The sequence below is a fragment of the Myotis nattereri genome (assembly GCF_964212035.1).
Source record: "Myotis nattereri genome assembly, chromosome: 10".
Lineage (NCBI taxonomy): Eukaryota > Metazoa > Chordata > Mammalia > Chiroptera > Vespertilionidae > Myotis > Myotis nattereri.
The window spans coordinates 43,404,967-43,424,964 of record NC_138085.1 but is presented as its reverse complement, the minus strand read 5'-3'; the positions used below and the strand labels follow the sequence as shown (position 1 = coordinate 43,424,964).

Sequence of the window (19,998 nt, the reverse complement as noted above, 5' to 3'; positions counted from 1 at the left end):
AGAGGAATGTGATTCGCCCAGGGTTCCAACTAACATCAAGGCCAGAGAAGACAAAGAAGTTGCTTATGGGCCAAATTTGGCTCACAGCTTTGCATTATTTGTACTTTCCAGGATGTAGACACTTTCTGGAATCAGATGGAAAAATTCAAAATTTTTAAATTGCAGATTTCTAGTTTATCTTAAACACTGGAAGATCTGGTAACCTGGGCCTAAACTCTACTGTGGCAACAATTGTCTGGAACCTCACAGCTGCTGCTGCCAACAGACAGAGCCTGAGCCCTCTGGTGGTCCACAGTCACCAGGCCACCTCGCCTATTTGTCTGGCCTTTGGGGGAGGGGGGAGGGGTGCCATCCTCTTCTAGAATGCTCAAGTTAATGGTGGGATCCTTTGATGGTCTAAGAAGAAGATAGGGACTAGGGCTGTACTGGTGGACAAGATGGCCATGTAGACTCAGAGTGGCATGCCAGAGTCTGCAATCTGGAATTGCTCTAATTTGCCTGGGCATATGACCTTTCTCTCATTGATTTTAAATTATTGATAGTAAGAGCACTAGTTTTTGGCTCTAAAGGGCTCAAATTAGCTTTAGGTGATTGATTAAATCCACCTTATTGGTAAATATTTACCAATATATTGGTAAAACGGATATTGCTCAGAGTAACAAATATTCTCCATGTAGTGTTTTTTTTGTTTATTTCTGTTAAAGAAATATGGAATGCTTCATGAATTTGCCTGTCATTCCTATGCTAATCTTCTCTGTATTAATTTTACTATATGTACTGCCAAAGTGTCTTTTTGATATCACTTGTGTGATCATAAAAAGAGTAATTATAATAAAATCCCCAATATCCTCCATATGGAAATCTCTTGCTGTGTTGCTGAATTTTCACATTCAGTCTTTGTTTGTCAAGCCAGTTAAGAAAAGCCACATCCTCAAGTGTCAGCTGTGGATCCAAAAACATTCAAAGATAAGCAGTTGTCATAGCAAAACACAACAAACTAAAGGTGATGGATCATGGGACTTGGTTACTGTACTTGCCTGGTGAATCCACACTGCTTTCAACCTTTACTTAACTCCACATGTAGCTTTTCAACACCATGTCCTGGGTTGTCTCAAAAGCACTTTGCTTCTCACTTTGCAGCTCCTCAAGCCAGTGACATTCAACCACATTAGGTAGATCCTTATGTACTAAATAATATTTCTCAGTAGTATTTGTTGGTTAAAAATTGTCTTTTGTTAAAATACGCTCATGAATGCTTAGAAATGAAAAATATAGTCTAATAGGATCTGGATTTTTTTGTTTGTTTGTTTTCTGATAATTAAAACAAACAAGTATTCAGGCAAACCTTAGGATATAACTTCACTAAAAAGATATAACTTCACTAAAAACATCTTGGTCACATGAGACTGAATCCTGATACAAGAAGTTGGGATATCTAGATCTTGTACTAAATTCTTCCACTGACTGATTAGATGACTTTAGTTAAGTTGCTTAATTTTTCTCCTACTCCTTTGTCCAAAGAGCAAGAATTCTGAGTAGAGCTTTAAAATCTAATGAACAAAAAGAACTGAAAGAAGCGTACAGTTCTAGCTTAAATATATTGCTTAACTATCTTGAGTTTTAAAAAATCTTATTATCATTTGACTTAATTTAAGAAAAAATATTTTTCCTGTTAAGGAAATATTTTCCATGCCTACAAGTATTCTTCAAAACTTGACTTTGGTGACTCTCAATTCATTTTGACTGTATTCTCATTTACTCATTTACTTAGACTAACTCTAGTTTCTGGAATTAAGGGGAGGAGTAAGAATGCCTGGTCTTCACTTCAAATAAAACCACTCAGAGAGCTAGATATGTGTTTCCTACTTTTTCAGGGCGGGGCATCAAGGACTCAAGTCTAAGCCCCACCCAGGAAATGCAAGTTTAAGAGACCAACCGGTGAGCCGATCTGGTGGAAGAGTGAAGAAGAGAAGTTACTGTTGAGCAGGGATGAGCTCGCTCTCTCAGGGTTAGGCCGGGCAAGGGATGCTGGTGAGTTTCTCATGGACCTGGTATGGGCTGTGCACAGAAAAGAGAACCGGCTTAGAGATTTCTTAGATACCACCTATGGGAGTCTTAAAAGATGTCTGAAAATTCATTGGCACACCCCTCCTTCAGAAGATGGAGTCTAATGCCCATCCTGCTGATTGTGGCTGGACTTAGTGACTCACTCCGGCCAAATTGAATGTGGCAGAGGTGACACTGCATGTCTTTCATGGCTAGATAATAAAAGGCAATACAGTGCTCTTGGGACACGCACTCTGGCAACCTGCCACCATATAAATATTCCAGTTACCCGGGGGGAGCCACGTGGAGAGAGAGAGAGAGAGAGGCTCAAGGGGCCGCTGGTCAGGGGCCATATGTGTGTGTAAGGAAGCTTCAAGATGACGAAGCTCCGGCCACCACTTTATTATTATTGTTGCAAGCACCCTCTGGGTATGGCGTGTTGCACAGTGATAGTAACGGGAACACCATCCAATCAGACTGCTTAAAGACATGAAGGGACATTAACGCAAAAGAACTGACCGGGGTTGGCCCCTGGTTCCCTGGCGTTACAGAAGGAGTGAGTCACTGGCTCTCAGGCCACAGAAACTACAGACTGAGAGGCAATTGCAAAATTGGAGGTTGAGGAAAAGCTTACCAAAACAAGTGAAGCTTTAAACTTTTTTTCCCAAGCCCAGTGTGAATTTGGCTGATGATGGTCCTTGTCAGGAAAAACTCTCCTGTCAGCCAAACAGTGCTGACAGGACATTTTAATAATTTAGAGATGGGGAAACTGCCTGTAAGCATGATGCACAGAACCAGGAAGCCCTAAAGGAAAAGATTTGACTAAGTAAACATGTAAAACTTTTGAACAGCAAAATGTAATATTTTTAAAAGTTAAAAGATAAAGAACAAACAGGAAAACGATTGCTAGCATATAGCAAACCATTAACTAGACAGAATACAGAATTTCAACAAATCAGAAGAATATAAGCAATATAAACTATAAGTTAAAGACAGAAAAAGCCTATGGATAAAATAAAGAGAATTAGTCAAGAAATATATGAAAACATAGTCAAACTCACCAATCATTGAAGAGGTAAGTTTACATATATTTAATTAAAATTGTTATACTTAGCATCGGTATTAGTTTCCGAGGGCTGCTGTAACAAAGTACCGCAAACTGCGTGGCTTGAACAACAGAAATGTATCCTCTCCCACTTCTGGAAGCTGCAAGTCTGAGCTCAAGGTGTCAGTGGGGCTGGTCCTTCTGAGGGCTGGGAGGTGTCAGTAGGGCTGGTCCTTCTGAGGGCTGGGAGGTGTCAATGGGGCTGGTCCTTCTGAGGGCTGGGAGGAAGAAGCTGGTCCTTGTCTCTTTCCTGGCTTCTGGTGGTTTGCTGCCAATCTTTGGAGTTCCATGATTTAGAGATGCCTCGTCCTGATCTCTGCCTTCATCTTCACATGGTGTTCTCACTGTGTTCCTGCCAGTCTGTGTCCAAATTTGCCTCTTTTATAAGGACATCAGTCAGACTGGCTTAGGGCCCACCCTAATGACCTCATTTTAACCCAATTACCTCTTTGAAGACCTTTTTTCCAAATAAAGTCACACTCTGAGGTATTGGGCATTGGACTTCATCATATCTTTTTTTAGGAGACACAATTCAACCATATCAGCCTTCACTAAGAAAAGCAATAGTATTATTGAATATCAGAAACTGTATAGAATCAGTGCTCTTGTACCAGCTAATAGAGTATAATTTTTGGTAAACGTTTTGAGAGTAACTTGCTAATACCTCTCAGAATGTTCTAAGGGTGCATATCTTTTTCTGCAGTGATTTCACTTTTATGAATATAATAAAATCTAAAGGCAAAGTCAAGATGAAAAAGAATTTTTTAATGTAAGCTGTCCAGGAAAATGGGGAGGAGGATGTGTTAGGTATTGCTTCTATTTTAGTATTGGCAGGTGTTGTGGTCAAGTGCATTTCATCTTCACATCTCAAAGCTGTTCTTTGACAATGAACCCTGATAGGTTGAGCTATGATCCTCTGAACCGCTCATTTGGGACTGGAGGAGAGAGGTATTTAATTTTTCTCTGGCTCTTACCACTCATGTAACCTACTGAGCAATATCTGAATAAGGCTGCCAAGTTTAACAAATAAAGACACAGAGAACCCAATGAAATTTGAATTTCACATAAGCAAGTTCGTTTTTAGTATGCAATATTTGAGGCATACTTATATTAAAGAAATTATTCCTTGTTTACCTCAGGTTCAAATTCAACTGAACATCCTGCATTTTACCTGGCAACCGAATCCCTGACCCCAAAAGCAGGTGGGCTTGGCCCTTGGGAGCTAGGATGCTATCTATGGTATGATTTCACCGTGTGTATACTTCATTTAGGCATATTCTCAATTGTGTTTTGCAGGAAATTTTTTAAAAAAGCAAAAATAACAACAAAGAACAAAACATGTGACAGTTGCAGCAAAAGATGTAACAGGAGCTGGTTTCGTGTAAATATTGTGTTAATTAAACCGGAAGGGTCTGGAGCATAAACAGAACAGCTGCGGGGGCTGGTTTTTGTTCTGGCTGGGCTGCTAAATATAGTAACTCCGTTCCCGGCCTGTTAGCACTCCTTCCTTATCAAACATTGAACTGGGGTATAAGGAAGTTTAAATTGCCAGTGATTGGAGATCCGTTTTCTAAACACTTCAAGCAGATGGTTTGTTGCCTGAAGAGCACGCTTCTTTTCAGGGAATGCAGGGTTGAGCTTGGTTATTTCAGGAGAATATCTCACTGCAGCGCATGTGCTGACCCCGGGTTTGCCACACGGATGCATGGTTTCTCCTCCTTTCTGTCTCCTCGGATTCTTCGCGTGCGTTTGCCTATTGCTCGGAGGTCTTATTTTCAATGCCGCCTGCTTGCCCCTTAGACTCCGCCTTCGGCAAAAGCCCAGTTACTCCTGCCACACAGCTTCTCACAGCTTCAGGGAGAGAGCAATAGCCATGCAAAGGAGTTTTGTAAATGAAGACCACTTGAGAGTGTACGATTGATAGAGTTGGACCCTACCACTGACATTTTTTAAAAACATATACTTTTATTGATTTTAGAGAGAGGGAGAGAGAAATAGAAACATCGATGAGGAGAGAATCATTGATTGACTGCCTTCTGCATGCCCCTTATTGGGAATTGAGCCTGCAACCTGGGCATGTGCCCTGAACAGGAATTGAACCCTGACCACCTGATTCATGGGCCAACTGATGCCACACCTACCAGATACTGCCACTGACATTTTAAAAGAGTGCAGTCTGGTTATTTTGCAGAATGTTCTTCACACGGATTTACCTGGTATTTCCTTATAATTGGTCAGGTCATGTTACCCATTTTAGGCAGGAATACTAATAAGGGGCTTGAACCGGATTTTCTAACACTGTTCCCATCTTTGTGCAGAAAAGTTGGCCCTGTGTCCTGTGAGTGAAAACTCTTTGCTGGAGTCTGGTCTGACGATGGTGCTTCATGCCTTCCACCAGAGAATCTCAATTCGAACTGAGTGGCCTAAATTTTTGATAAGGTTCTTAGAATCACATTGAAGAGTAAAAATGGACTGGGGTGTCCATGTGTTTCTGGACTTTCTTCTCAGGACAAGATGAGCACTTCGGATCTGTGCTAATGGTCCAAGGAAGGTTAAGAGAGGGCAGGAACTGGTTCTTGTAAACTGACAGTTCGGGAGAGTGAGTCGGAGATAATCGCATAATCCATTTATAACCACCCAAGTTAACAAGCTCTCACCTTCTCCAAATAGGCCTCTTCTTTACAAATAGTCACTTGTGCGCAAAAGTGGACTCTCGTCCATGTGATTGGAGTCACATGCAGCCAGTCTCATGGCCCCATTATCCTACAACACCATGGAGATCCATTCACATTCAGAGCACTATTAGAAACTGTAACGTGTTCTTATGTGTTTAATATGAGCTTTGGAAATAATTCTTCACCCCCCAAAATAACTTGTGGCCACGTCTGCCCAATGCCATCCCAGGCCGTGTCAGTTATCAGAAGACAAGACACTCCCAGAACAAAGGTGGCTGGTTCTGTGCTCAGACCATATATATGTGAAGAATGGGTCCAGGCACCACACTGCGAGAGACATCCATAAATGGAATTATTTACAGAAGAGAATGAATAGGTTGCTAAAGAATTCGGCATTATGACTAAGACTGGCTTTTTGTTGTTTTTCAGTCCAGCCCTGGCTTAAGCCCCAACCTGGGTTCTCAGCTCCCCTCCCTCCACGACTAGAATGCTTGTCTTGCCCTTATCAGTTGTCCTCATAGTGAGGGACAAGGGCTGTGCTCACCAGATACGGCCTGTCAGCCAGACTTCAGAGGATTCCCCCCAAAAGAGGTGCGGGGTGATTGTCTGATGGAAGGAATTTGAGTCCACCTGGGACTCTGTATCCCTCAGTTCCCATGTTCTGCCATGAGGAGGAACTTCCTTCCAGAAAAGGCAGTGAGGTCTGTCTGCCCATCAGGTCTATGACACACTCAGGGCCAGGTCTACTCCCAGCCAGGGCTTCCCGTGTGTTTCCCTCTGGCTGAGGGCTCACTGCGCCTGGCCATGTGCTCACACGCCCACTACTGCAGGAAATGGGGACCACGCATCCAGGAGGACAGGAGAGCTGTTTGCAAACCATGGGGCTGGCATGAAAGTGGATTAGATATGTATGGGCCGTCTCAAGAGTTATGAATGGGAATGTATGAGGGACACCCGGAGAGACCTCAGTTTCATATAAGGGGAACGCTAACAACTTCCTGCTTACCTTTGCCTCTCCTGCAGTGACTTGTGTGCATAATGAGCTAAACTATTTGTTAAACTGAGTACAACTGAAAATGTGATCGGCGCCCTTAAAAAGGCAGTGCACTCCCTTCTCTTCACTTCTATTTGCAGAAAAGATGGAAAGGGCTTTCACTGAGCTGCCCGAGGGAATGGAGCTTGCAGAGCACTTAAAAGTTCCATCTACGCCTGAGATTCTAAGAGGTTCAATAATCAAATTTCAGTGAAATTTAGCCTGGAAATTTCCCCCAAAGTAATTGCTCGTTAGTCTGACTTGTTCTAAACTCAGAGAAGAAATATTTCTTAGTGAGTGGTTGACAAAGAGGAGATGCTTTCATTTGCGATGTATGTCTGGCATTCATGGGCTTTGCAGACAGTTGTGTGAAGTGGAAGACCATTCATGATAGAATCTCACTCTCTGGCGAGATCACTTAAAAGCTAAAACCAATTTATAGTTTCTTCAGGGCATAGTCCACTAATCTAGCAAGAAATTTTATTCCATCTGGATATACTGTGAAATGGAAACCAGAAAAAAAGTAGGGAAGGAGAGCAAAACAGATTTCATCTCAAGGAAAAATGTTTCAAATAATTATCAAAATAATTTTTCCATTTTATTTAACAAGATAACTCTGAATATACACATTTAATTTATGAACACCGTGTAAACTATTTCTTCCCGTCTTCCTTTTAGCCTAGCAATTTCTACGTACATTTGGACACGGATAACAAATAGATTTTACACAAGAAAATTACTGTGTTTCAGCCGATTCGGTGTGATCGTGGCATTAGCTAATTGCCCGCTTGTGTGGAAGTTCGCGGGTGGGCATGAGCATGTGGCGTCCTCACTGGGATCAGGCCAGACACTCACAGGATAAGTGCTCATGTGCACAGAAGCATGCTGATCACAGCACACAGTCATTCCCTGATGAAGTTATAAACTTATGGATATAGTTCCACACCCAGAAACACCCTTTTATGTGGCTGTTGCACAGCATTATCTACTTTCCTTCCATCTAATGTGTGAAATCAAATGTGGTTGTTGGGGCCAGGAAAATGCACAGAGTCACAGTAGTGTCCCCTTTTCACCAGACAGTTAAAGACCAAGTACAACCCCTGGTGACCTTCTGAGAAGATCCACAATTCTTAAATAGGGCAGCGTCCCTTCTGTGCGACAGACAAATTGTACATTGTTTTGACACAACCCTGCTGGGTTTTGTGGGCTGTTGAGGAGTCCAGTAAGAAGTAATATGTAAAATCTCTTTCTCTGAGAATATCTTTACTTAAAGAATCTAGATTCTGAAGAATACCAAAACAATTACCAACAGTCCTGGGAACAGTATTTACCAATAGTTCCTCAGGCCAAAAATTATACACAGGGAAAGAATTAGGCACTTTGAGGCTGACTCTTTTGGGAATCCATAAATGAACTTTTTTTTTTTTTTTACATGTATAGAGTAATTGATCCAATTACAAAGGGATTTATCCAACCGGGTCTTTGAACTGGTGGGCTAGTGAAAGCAAGGGATGCGATCAGCAGAAAAGCACCTTGTTTGGGATTGAAAAGTGCCAATTAAGTACTGAACAGCAATCATAGTCCCTCACAGCCTGACAATGTTTGCCTCTGATGGAAAAATGACAGTGTCAACTCATGGAATGCCATGACAATTTATTGGATAAATATTTTCTGGAACACCTACGCTTCAGTCAAAACTACAGCATTTAGTTAAAACTGTACTATTTGCACATCAATCAATTTGCCAAGGGGCTCACAGCATGCCTACAAGACACAAATATACCAGATGGTGGCAAGCTTATAGCAAGGCTCCCTAAATTAACAGGAAGTTCTGATGTAAAAAGAGAGGATAAAAATACAGACCAAATATTGTAAAGGAGCCATACTCTGGGGAAGACACTACTTGAAAAGCATAGAAGACTATTTTACCCAAGAAGGAATCCCAAACATAAAAATAAAATATTTGGTATTCTACACTATATTACAAAAATAAATATATCCATCAATAAATAGCAGGACATCTAGAAACCTTTACATGAATGTTTTGGTGGTTGGCTGCCCACGTCTCTACATTATACTTCTCTTCAAGAGTCATTTGGGTTGGTCAACTTCAATGATGTTAATTTGGCCATAAATCTGTAGAAAAGAAGGGCGTGGGAGATAGCCAAGGTCTATATCTGAGAAGATGTTAGTGAGGTCGACTTTCACAAAACTCTTCACAAAACTCTAAGGTTCTGACAATTTTATGGCTTCATGTTAGTGCAGCAACATCGGAGACATGCAGGGTGACGAGGCCTGAAGGGAGCTGGGAGGACTCTCTGTTTATGGGTCATGTCTTTTCATTCTCTGATGAGAAGAAAGCAAAAAAAAAAAAATGCCACTAGCAACATTTCAATAACCAATATGTGGCTTTCTGCACCCTCTTTCCATAAGGAAGAAGAAAATCGGGAAAATGCATGTTTATGTCTGGGCTGTGGGAAAAGAAGAAGCCGCTGGGTGTGCAGCCCAGTTGCAGACAGCCTAGATTTTCACATATCTTTAATAGAAGAGTGACTGTAAGTGCCCGCAACAAGATTTCTCTAGGAACCTGGCAAGTGGGCAGAAGGCATGAACAGGGTGCTGATAGCAGTGGGGTGCCAGAGCCAGCAAGCATGGCTCCTGAGAATAGTTGTTAAGTTCAGGAATTTTGCAAGCCAGTTGACATCACTTTAGTGCATTGAAATAGGCCATGCGAGTATTTCACCATTGAAATTAACAAGTCAGGGCTAATTCACCCCAGGACTGCTGGCTGTAAAGCATTTACCAGCACACCACTGTCTTAAATATTGTAGACATAAATTTTTGCTTGATTTTTCTCTAACTAGAACTATCTTGTTCAACTGAGGTTTTACTGTATGTCTATTACGGTGTCCAATAGAAGAATAAGAAGTACCGTAGAGTACATGAGTATAAAGTGAGTACCATGGGTGTAAAGGATGTACCACATCCCACTGAGGGGTCTGAGTGTGGCTATCCAAAGCCAGTTACATACACCACACACACACACACACACACACACACACACACACACACACACACACGTACCATTGTATATGGAGATTATTCCATAAATGAATGGATCTGAATTGCATGACCATCTCAAATTGTCACTCACTGTATACTCACTGATAGTCAGAATACCACTTTTCAGGCCAATGAATCCCCCAAGATCTTCCCTCTGTTTGCTCTCAGAATCTATGCGTCTGGATGTACAGAGCTGAGGTCCAAATTGGGCAAAATGTCTTTCAAAATCACTTCCCTTGCCTCTATTTTCTAGTGCAATATGAGTTTATAACCCCAAGAGTTTTGTGAAAGGGAGGCTGATGGTTTCCTAGGTTATAAAACATGGCAGACTTCTTAGGGAAGCATTCAATGGGTGAGTGGGGACAACGTACTAGAAATCACATTCCTGATTCTAGCTTGAACCATCTGTGTGTCATCCTCCTGGAGCTGTCAGAACAGCTTGAGAACTGCACTACTCTGGTTCCTCCTGCACAAAGCCCACGATCCCTCATGGGGGTGGGAAGGTTTAGACCACAGCCAGAGTCTCGGTGTCCTTCCAACTGGTCAACTGCTGGCAGACCCATAAACTTGAGGTGGATAATCTTAAGGTGGACCAAGGCCTGACAGATCATTGCTGTCCTGAACACTTCCCAGTCCTTAGTCCTGACCAGTTCCCAAGTGGGAAGACTGCAGAATTGGAAGGCTATAAGGGTTCTACCTGATTTCAAAATTCAGGCTTAGCTTTCAGTCATCTGCTTGTATGTCTATGTATTAATTCATTTACTTAGGTGAATCCATTTGGACTCTCATTTTCTTTTCCTTATTCTTAAATATTCTTCAAGAAAAAACATTCATAAAGGATATTGTTAAAAGCAAATCAAATTCAATGTCAGGGAGGAAACTAGAAATTAGAGCACTAACTCCACTCGTCTTGAAAGAAATGCTTTCCGGTGTCCCTCCAGGTCACATTGGAGCAATGAAGGCGAGTGAAGACAAGGGACAGAAGAATGGGAGAAAGACACGAGGCTCTGGGGCAAAGAAGAAAGAGGGAAGAAAAAAGGTGGACAAAACAAACGCAGAGGTGCAGAGGCAAGGGAGAAATACGAAGAATTGAAGAAAAATGTTAAGAAGTGAAGTGAAGAGGCCAATGGACAGATCCCTTCTGGTTTTTCCCCTCTTGTTCTTTGAAAATTTTATTTTGTCCAAAAAATTTAATTCTCTGATTAGAACTGCTTATAATTTTACAGACACATCCTAGGATAACATCCAGATCCCTTTTCTCTCATCCCCTATGTGCCCTCTCCCACCTCCTCTACCTTCTGTAGCAATAAAGGCCAGCATTGGCCTTGCTTTCCTATTATCTCGGAAGCAGATGTCATCCTGAAGCCCCACTTTTTCCTTTCTTGACCAGGCACTGCTCCCTCGAGCACATTGGTACCACGATGGGTTTATTCTTTGCTAGTGCACCTTAAAGCCACTATCTCTTGAACCCATTTGGTTTCTGCATCAAATAACCCCTCTCCTTACACATACAACATCCTTTACCAGGCCCTGCTTCTCTGAGTAATGGCAGACACTCAACTGATGAAAGTCCACCTACATTCCCAATAATGTTTAGGAAATGTAATATTTCCTAGGATGGTAAAATCCCTGGTGCAAATTATCTTGCCATAACTCCTACTCAGAGAAGAGGTGACTGAGAGCATACCATTGGCTTTTAATATATACATATTTGATTGAGTTTTGCATGCGTATGAGTCTAATCTACCTCTATAGAACCAATAGAGTTTTATAAGCTTATATGTACACATATACATACACATATATCTATCTTTTGACACTAATATCTCTGCTTAGGGATTGTTGTTTTCAAATTGACATAGAAGACAAATAGCATGATCTTGTCATTTGCTGTTGGAGGTGGCATTGTCAGGAAATGGCAAATCCAGAGAAACACAGATCAGAAGGAATGAGACTGTATAACAAAATAAGCATTTCTTACAACAAAACAACCTGTCCATTTCCCTAAGTAAACCTCTATGATCTGTACACCCTTATTAAATAATCTTATTAAATAAGCACATAAAATATACACATATACAGTTATTAAATAAGCAACACAAATCCTCTTCTATCTGCAGCCACACTCAGAAACAGCCATGCCTTCATATTTAAACTTGTAAGTGACAACGCCTTTGTCTAAATAGAGGATGGAGATGGGCTCCAGCTTGGTGGGCACACAGCAGGCTTTGGAAGCCTTCTGGGAATTCTTGAGGTGGACCAAGGCCTGGATAATCGCATGTTTTGTGGGTGTGAGATGCTCTGCCAGGGGGTAGTTGCAAACACCACGGCACTCATAGGCTTCATATCCAGGCGGAGCGATGATCCAAGAGTCCCAGCCAATCTCCTTGAAGTCGATGTAGAGCGGGGTCCTCTTGCAGTAGTTTCCTTTGGCATTCCTTCTGATGCGGGCAGTGGAGTCATAGATGATGTTTGACCTCATCTGCAGCAGAGCCTCTTCCCCGGGACCACTGGAATAACCATCCAGGCCCTGGTTGTCCAGCTCCAGAAGTTGCTCATGGGTGATCATTTCACTCAGTTCCTCTTTCTCTTCCTTCTCACTGCTCTGGTCATCAGAAAACACGACAATCAAAGGGACGTGCTTATTCTGGGCGCTGGTGTCTATTTCCAGTTGTCCCCTGCCAGTGCCCTCAGTTTCGTCGTGTCTGCTCTCAATGTGGACTTCCAGCTGGTGGGTGGATGAACCTGACTTTTGCCAACGTCTGATGGCACTGGTGACGTCAAAAGTCTCCCACTCACTGTTGGTTCCATAGATCTCCTCTGACACCAAGACCAACATGTTTCTTTCACCCTCATTGTCCTCTGTGCTCTCAAGTACTTCAAAAATTGTAATTTTCCGGTCCACTCCATCATATATCAGGCGATCTCTTTGCACCAGTGTGTACAACCGAAGTTCAGCCATGATGACCTCTTCATGGTGGGGGATGGACACATTGAAGAGGAGAGGGTATTTTCTGAGCCCATTAAAACTGGCTGGTTGGGAAAACAACTCTAAAAAAAAGACAAAAGTGACATTTATAGTATGTCACAGAGAAAAACAGACACTTATTTATGTCATAAGAAGGCTTGTCTATGAAGGAAATTTGATTCAGAGAGAATAAGGGGATATAAATGAAAACAAACACAATGTTAGCATTCTCTGACACAGAAAACACTGCAAGGTCAATGGTAGAATATTAGACTGAGTTAAGCTGCCAAAACTAAACTGGAAAATGGCAGTCTAATGAATTGTGAAAAACTTACCCAGCCTTGCTTGCTAGCTTGTCAGCCACAGAATTATAGCACTGGTATGGGCAAGTCCCCAATTTTTCTAACCAGTGAAGAGATAGCAAATGAAACATGTTATGGTTGTTCTTTTCTTTTTAAAAAAAGTTTATTGATTGATTGATTTTGAGAGATAGAGAGAGACTTCGATTTGCGTTCCACTTATTTATGTATTTATTGATTGCTCTTGTATGTGCCCTGACCAGAGATTGAACCCTCAACCTGGTATATCAGGACCATGCTCTATCCCACCAGGGCAATTGGTCTTTTCTTGACACTTTTCAGAAGGCCTCATGGTTTGTCATATTTGCATGTAATGGGTGGAGTCCCCACATGGCTGGCACTGTTCTTCCTAAAGACCTCCACCTCCTTTACCAGAGGTTGGTAAACTATATTCCATGGGTCACCAGTCTTGGAAGTAAAGTATTATTGGAACACAGCCTCACCCACTCTTTCTGTATTGTCTGTGATGATGGTTGCACTACAATGACATAGCTAAATAGTCCCAAGAGAGAAAAATCCTATATAATAAAAGCCTAATATGCTAAGTGTCCGGTCGTCTGGTCAGCTGTTCAACCAATCAAAGCGTAATATGCTAATGATATGCTAAGGCTGTTAACCGCTCACTATCATGTGCACTGACCACCAGGGGGCAGATGCTCTGACTGGTAGGTTAGCTTGCTGCTAGGGTCTGGCCAATTGGGACTGAGCGAGACTGGCTGGACACATCCTGGAGACCTCCCGTGGTCCCTCCCCAGCTGGCCAACCTCCCGCATCCCTCCTGGCCCCAATCGTGCACCGGTGGGGTCCTTTGGCCTGGCCTGCGCCCTCTTACAATCTGGGAACCCCTCAGGGGATGTTGGAGAACCGGTTTCAGCCCAATCCTGCAGGCCGGGCTGAGGGACCCCACTGGCGCACGAATTCATGCACTGGGCCCCTAGTGTTTCATAAAACCTAGAATATGTACTATTTGTATGGCCCTTGATAGAAAAAGTTTGCTGATCCCTGCTCTAGACACCAAAGCCTGACAAGGTCAAGAAGATAGCTAAATACCAGGAGGGTCACAGCAGTTGATTTGGGGTATGCAGTCCTTGACTAAGAGAAATAGGGGAAATGAACCTTCGGAATAAATTGGTTGACTTAGTCTTATACCCTTAGCACCTGGCATGGAGTTTGGCACATACAAATCATTCAAGAATATTTATGAAATAAAATTTTAAAGGTCCTTTTATCTTAGAAACACACCTCCAAATATCATCATGTTGACTTTCTAAGACTTTTATAGGAGTCCAACAGCTCCTGTAGTCTTGCCCCAGATAATACATGTCTAAAAGGAATTCCTGAGGGCATTTGTCAACGAGCAAAAGGTTTCATGACACTGAAGATGATAAGCACCACCAACTGAGGGATTCTCTATCACCTTTGGCAGCATTTTCCCAACTCTGTACCCCATTCATGAATTTAATATTTTTATTTAACTTGATCTGATTATTTTATACTTTCAACCTCTTTTAGACTTTTCTTAAGCAACAGCATTTATGAAATGAGGGGTTTGAGGTGATATGTGGATTTTTTCTAATTTACAATAGTAAAAGTGTACAATTATTTCACATGATTTACAGCTTCCTCTAGATTTGACCTAAAATTATCTCATATACTGCCAGTAGAAAATATTGGTCAATGGAATGCATTTCAACTTTCTAGCATGGCTCTCAAAACAGCTATAACCAGGTCTTAACTTCTTAAACCAGTCTTTACTCCTATTCATCCTCGCCAGTGCATGAAACATTGCAATTGTTCCATTGATCTTTGTTGAAAGATGAAATAAGTTGTAAACCCTGTTTAAAATAGACTGATATCTTCATCACTTGTGAAAACACCCCTTTGCTTTATTATATGTTTCACCTTGGGATTGGTTCTTCTGACCTTTGGAAAGCCCTATTCCCTCATTTCCAACTACCTAGCTGTGACTCCTCCCTGTGGAACCTTCCCTTCCTTAACCTCCCACCTGGATATTCACTCCCTTCTGAATCACTTGAGTACTTACTCTCTATCTCTCCTTTTACCTTTGCCATGTACATCCTTGTATTTCAGTTGTCTCTTCATGAATGGATCTCCCCAACTAGACTGTCATCATGCTGGCAAGTACCACATCTTAAATTCCTTTCTATGCCTTTAATCTGCAAGATTACCTTCGAGGCAGCACTTTAAACATATTGATTAATTGATGATCCCAGGTATCAGACCACATTGATTTATAAGTGTAACATATGTCCTTAATACATCAAGTAGCTTGGGAGTTGCCCCCTCCTTATAAGAATGGTGGAGACAGCTCACCTTGGGCAGGGAACATGTGAAGACCAAAAATAGGGGAGTGGACTGGTTGCTTGACCCATGAGAAAAGTGCAGAATAAAAGCTCACTCTAGTGAGAGGAAAGGATTACAAGGGAACACTGGGAAACGTGGTGATCATGAATATGTTCACTACTGTGATTGTAGTGATGGTTTCAATGGCTGTTCACTTATGTCAAAGGCTATCAAATTGTACACTATAAATACGTGCAGTTTATTGTATGTCAGTTATCTATAATAATAAAAGCAGAATATGCTAATTAGACCGGATGTCCTCTGGATGTCCTTCCTTCCGGACAAAGCCGCAGCAGGCAGGGGCTGTGGCAGAGGCAGCAGAGGCCCCGGGCCGAGGTGGAGGCGGGTGGGGGCCAGGGCCAAGGCCCTTGCGTCAATTTGGTGCATCAGGCCTCTAGCACTTCAATAAAGATGTTTAAAAATAAATTCACTGTGCATTTGCAAATATAGTAAGTAATAGGTGGAGGAGTTACATTTCTAAGCAAATGTCATGTGCCAGGTGCTCTGTAAACATTGTTTTATTTAGCTCTTACAATGTCCTTCCAATGCAGGTATTGCTTCTCTGTGCATTTTACATCAGACGAAACTGAGCCTCAGAGCAGAGAACTGACTTCCCCCAGATGACAAGATGCAGTCAGGGCTTTGATAGGAATATTGGTCATGCTTTTTCCACCTTCGAGGTGGCAATTGTTTCCCCTTGATTAGTTAGATTTGGAGGGATTGGGGGATTTGTTTTGTTTTGTTTTGTTGGTCTTTGTCTCCTTAAAGCTGCACTGAGCGGACCCAAAGAGTCAAAGAGAGACAATAGCAGCCAGCAGGGCGAGCCCAGTGCAGCATTCCTGTCCTGGGGACTTTGAGTTCCCAGCCACAGACCGGCGGAGCTGCAGGCTGAGCTGTCCACGGAGTGGGGCCCCTACCCTTGCTGATCTCTAGTAATGAGAAACTGTAAATGTTGCTTCCTGACCTGGATCATCCACATCCTCCAGGGGCAAAGTGAAAGCTGAGAAACCCCAATTTCCCTGGAGGACAGGAGTGGCTCTGAGCCAGACACTTAGGGTTCAGCGCACAGAAATACTGAGGAGGAAGGACTCCCGTGGAAGAAGACTGTTCACTTGCAATTCAGACTCACCTCCAAAGGAATCTGTAATTTCAGCTTTGCCATTTCCATTGTGTTACTAAATACCAGATCCAATATGTTACTAAATATTATAAATTTTGGTCTGGCAACTAAAATTTTAAGGCAAATGGTATCTCCAGGACTAAGCAATACCTACTCAACATTTTCTGTAATGCCTAGAATTTAGGGAATTCATCAGGAATAACTAATGTTTCTTCAACACTTCCTAGGAAATGGAATGTTTCTTATTCAGAACCTCTTTTGAATCACTCTATTGTATTGTATCCCCAATATACAGATGAAGAAATTGAGGTTCAGAGAAATAAAACGCATTATCTACAACTACTAAATCAACCTGTTCTCAAAATTCCAAATCTCTGAGCTATTTCTTTGACACCACCTTTCTCCTTTTGAGACAGTCTGGCCAAAACCGATCTAAACCCTATTTTTCACCTGGCTAGTGTCTATAAAAGCATAACTGGTAAATATTAAAGAATTAGTTTCTTTGGACCCACCGTTTTTGCCATAGATATTAGATTTTTGGAGGGGCCAGCTAACACCATAATAAACAAAGGATTAACTTCCAAGGTCATTAGATTTAGTTACTGAATAAAGATCTGGGAGGAGAAAATACATCTTTCCACTGATATGTAAAGCTTGTGCCTCACTCTTCATAAAGGCACAGATATAAGTTGGGTCATTAACTGGTCCGTGCACACTTCCTAGAAACTATAAACAGTGTTTCAAGGATATACATGTCACATCAAATGCAACAAAACTGTAGGAAAACTCTCTAAAATATAAGCTTCCATCCTGTTTGAGCATCTTTTAAATAAGGCCACAAAAAGGAAACTCATCCAAAGCTTGAGCAAAACACAAATCACAACTTTCTGGTTTTTGTCTATTTTCATCATTTTTAATCAAAATAGAAGTTGACAAACTTTGTAATCAATAAAAAGCCAAGTGGGAACAGAGGCCTATCTGAAAAGTGACCGACAGCGGTACACTAGTAGGCCAACATTAACTTTTTGCATTACTTGCTGTCAAAATTTAAACATTTTTCAAGATCCCATTATAATGTCAAAATGGTAGAGACTTTATAACTTTGAATTAAAAGATATTCTTTAGTACCTTTCAATACCATTTGGAAAATAAGCATTAAAATGATATAGCCCATAATGTGTATTGCTTTGTAGGTCTGTATGTCTGTATTCACTCTTATTCGCATTAGGAATTTATCACTCCTTGAAAAAGATCCAAGTCAAATGTCATCGATAGAATGTAAACTTACCTTCATTTTTGAAACTCCTGATGATGTTGGCAGATGGCATGGAAGTGCGGTCTGTGGCAAACTTGTTGTAGAGTTCCAACATGTACTCTGGCGGGTCCACCTTGGCGGAGTCCTGCATGGGGATGTCAGACAGGTTCAATGTTTTGAGAAACTCATTCTTCATGCTCTGCAGCAGTGTGTCAAAGTCAACACCATCTTGCTCCGAGAAGACATCATCGAAGAGGGGCATGTCTTCTTCCAGAGGCGACTGCTCCAGGCTCATGATGGGGCTTCCAGAAGCAGAGTGAGCCGCCAGGCAGAGGAGAGCGCACAGCTGCAGGGCCAGAGAATCCATGACTCTGCTCAAGCCCCCAGGCCAACCCAGGAAGGTTTAGCTCCCCTGGGCTCGAAGTGGCAGTTTTATCTCACTGAGCGTCAATGTCTCCTGTCACTGGAGACAAGTTTGGAAACTCTTCCTCTCTCTCCCTCCCCCTTACCATTCTTCCTCTTCCCCCAAAAGTCAGGTTGCAGTAATTGGATAACAAAATACCCTATAGGGGCCTAGCCTTTCTTATCTCGCTAGTGTAAACTTGTGCACCAGATTTTGTTTCTATCTTGCAATCCCTTTTTCTTTTAATGAGCATTTTGTAAACATTTCCACATTCTGACACTGGCTGAGAGATAGGACAATTTTCTCCTTGCAAAGGCTCTGCTTCTCTTCCTTTCAATTCACTTCCTTTTGGCAGGAATGCCTAAATTCTGCTTTTAAGCGGTTCAGTTTCACACATGCATGTAACAAATATTAAGAATCAACACGATACACATCAATGGCGGCATCTATTAATTAGAGTAATGGGGCTTCCATCTTCACGTACATATTTTCGAAGAAAGACCAAATGTCCAAAATCTTCAAGTTAAATTAATAGATATGAGTGAGTTTATATAAACTTTAGAGACAATAGTCTTTATTTGTACAGATTTGATCTGGCTAAAATGGCTTTGAAAAACAAGGAGAGTGCTTCATTATAAAAGGAATCAAAATGTATTAGGTGCTTTCCTACAAACAGGCATTGCTCTAAGTGCTTTGCATGTCACCTAAAGTGCTCCCCGTAATAACTTTATTATCATCCCCATCACACATATGGGTCACCGCCATTCAATAGCTTGCCAGAGGTCACAAAGCTATAAAGTCTTAGAGCCAGGACTTGAACCCAGGCAGTCAGACTCTTGTAAAAAAAAAAAAAAAAAAAAAAAAGAAAGGAGACAATCTGACTTTTGAATCAGTGTCTCCCTAGACTGGGGCATGAGCAGCGATGCTGAAAGGCTAACTAGCCCCAGCCCAGCTCTTCCCCAGGGAGTTCATAGTCAGGAGGCAGGCAACAATTTGCAAGTCCTTCACCCATGCAATGAATTATTAAGATCACCAAAATCCCTAACAAATCTACCTTGATGGCTCAGTCAAAACGATCATCAAGTGGCTCTAGTAAAAGCTTGATGCATAACATCATTAGGCAAATGAAAAATGACAAATGCCTTGGTCCGAAAAACCATGGTGACATTGACTGGAAAGACAAAGCAAGTTCATCTTACTTTCCAACCCCAATTAGTGGTAGTAGCAGCACTGGCCGGTCAGGATTGTTGGGCTGGGGTGCGTGGGTGGGGCTTTTGCCACTGAGGCAGCGGGAATGGTGGTGTCTCCCTGGCTGACACTCATTCCCCGTGTGATGATTCAGGTGCCCTGGCACTGTGCTCAGAGGGCTGTGTCTAGATACTGGGTACATTGAACTACTCTTAGGTTCTGAGTAAAATTTTCCTGCATTTACTCCAATAGGTTAGCTACAGAATCTTCACCTTTTACTTCCTTGGGGCTCCCAAGGTTAATAATCATCTTTTTGATTTTTTCCTCTCCTAAAATGCAAAATTTTACAGCATTTTTTAAAATTACCTTAAGAAGAACAGACTTTTAAAGAAAAAAAAACACCTTTCCTCAAAATTGTG

General features: G+C 41.9%; 1 protein-coding gene across 1 annotated transcript; it reads right to left on the bottom strand.

Annotated features, from left to right (window-relative positions):
- Nucleotides 1-12,032: 12,032 nt before the first annotated feature.
- On the bottom strand, nt 12,033-18,355 carry BMP10 (bone morphogenetic protein 10; the record flags this gene model as incomplete). The annotated part of the gene is made up of 2 exons (XM_081101417.1): nt 12,033-12,973; nt 18,022-18,355. 2 exons carry the CDS (start codon nt 18,353-18,355, stop codon nt 12,033-12,035), a joined length of 1,275 nt encoding a protein of 424 aa, XP_080957543.1.
- Between the last annotated feature and the right edge of the window lie 1,643 nt (nt 18,356-19,998).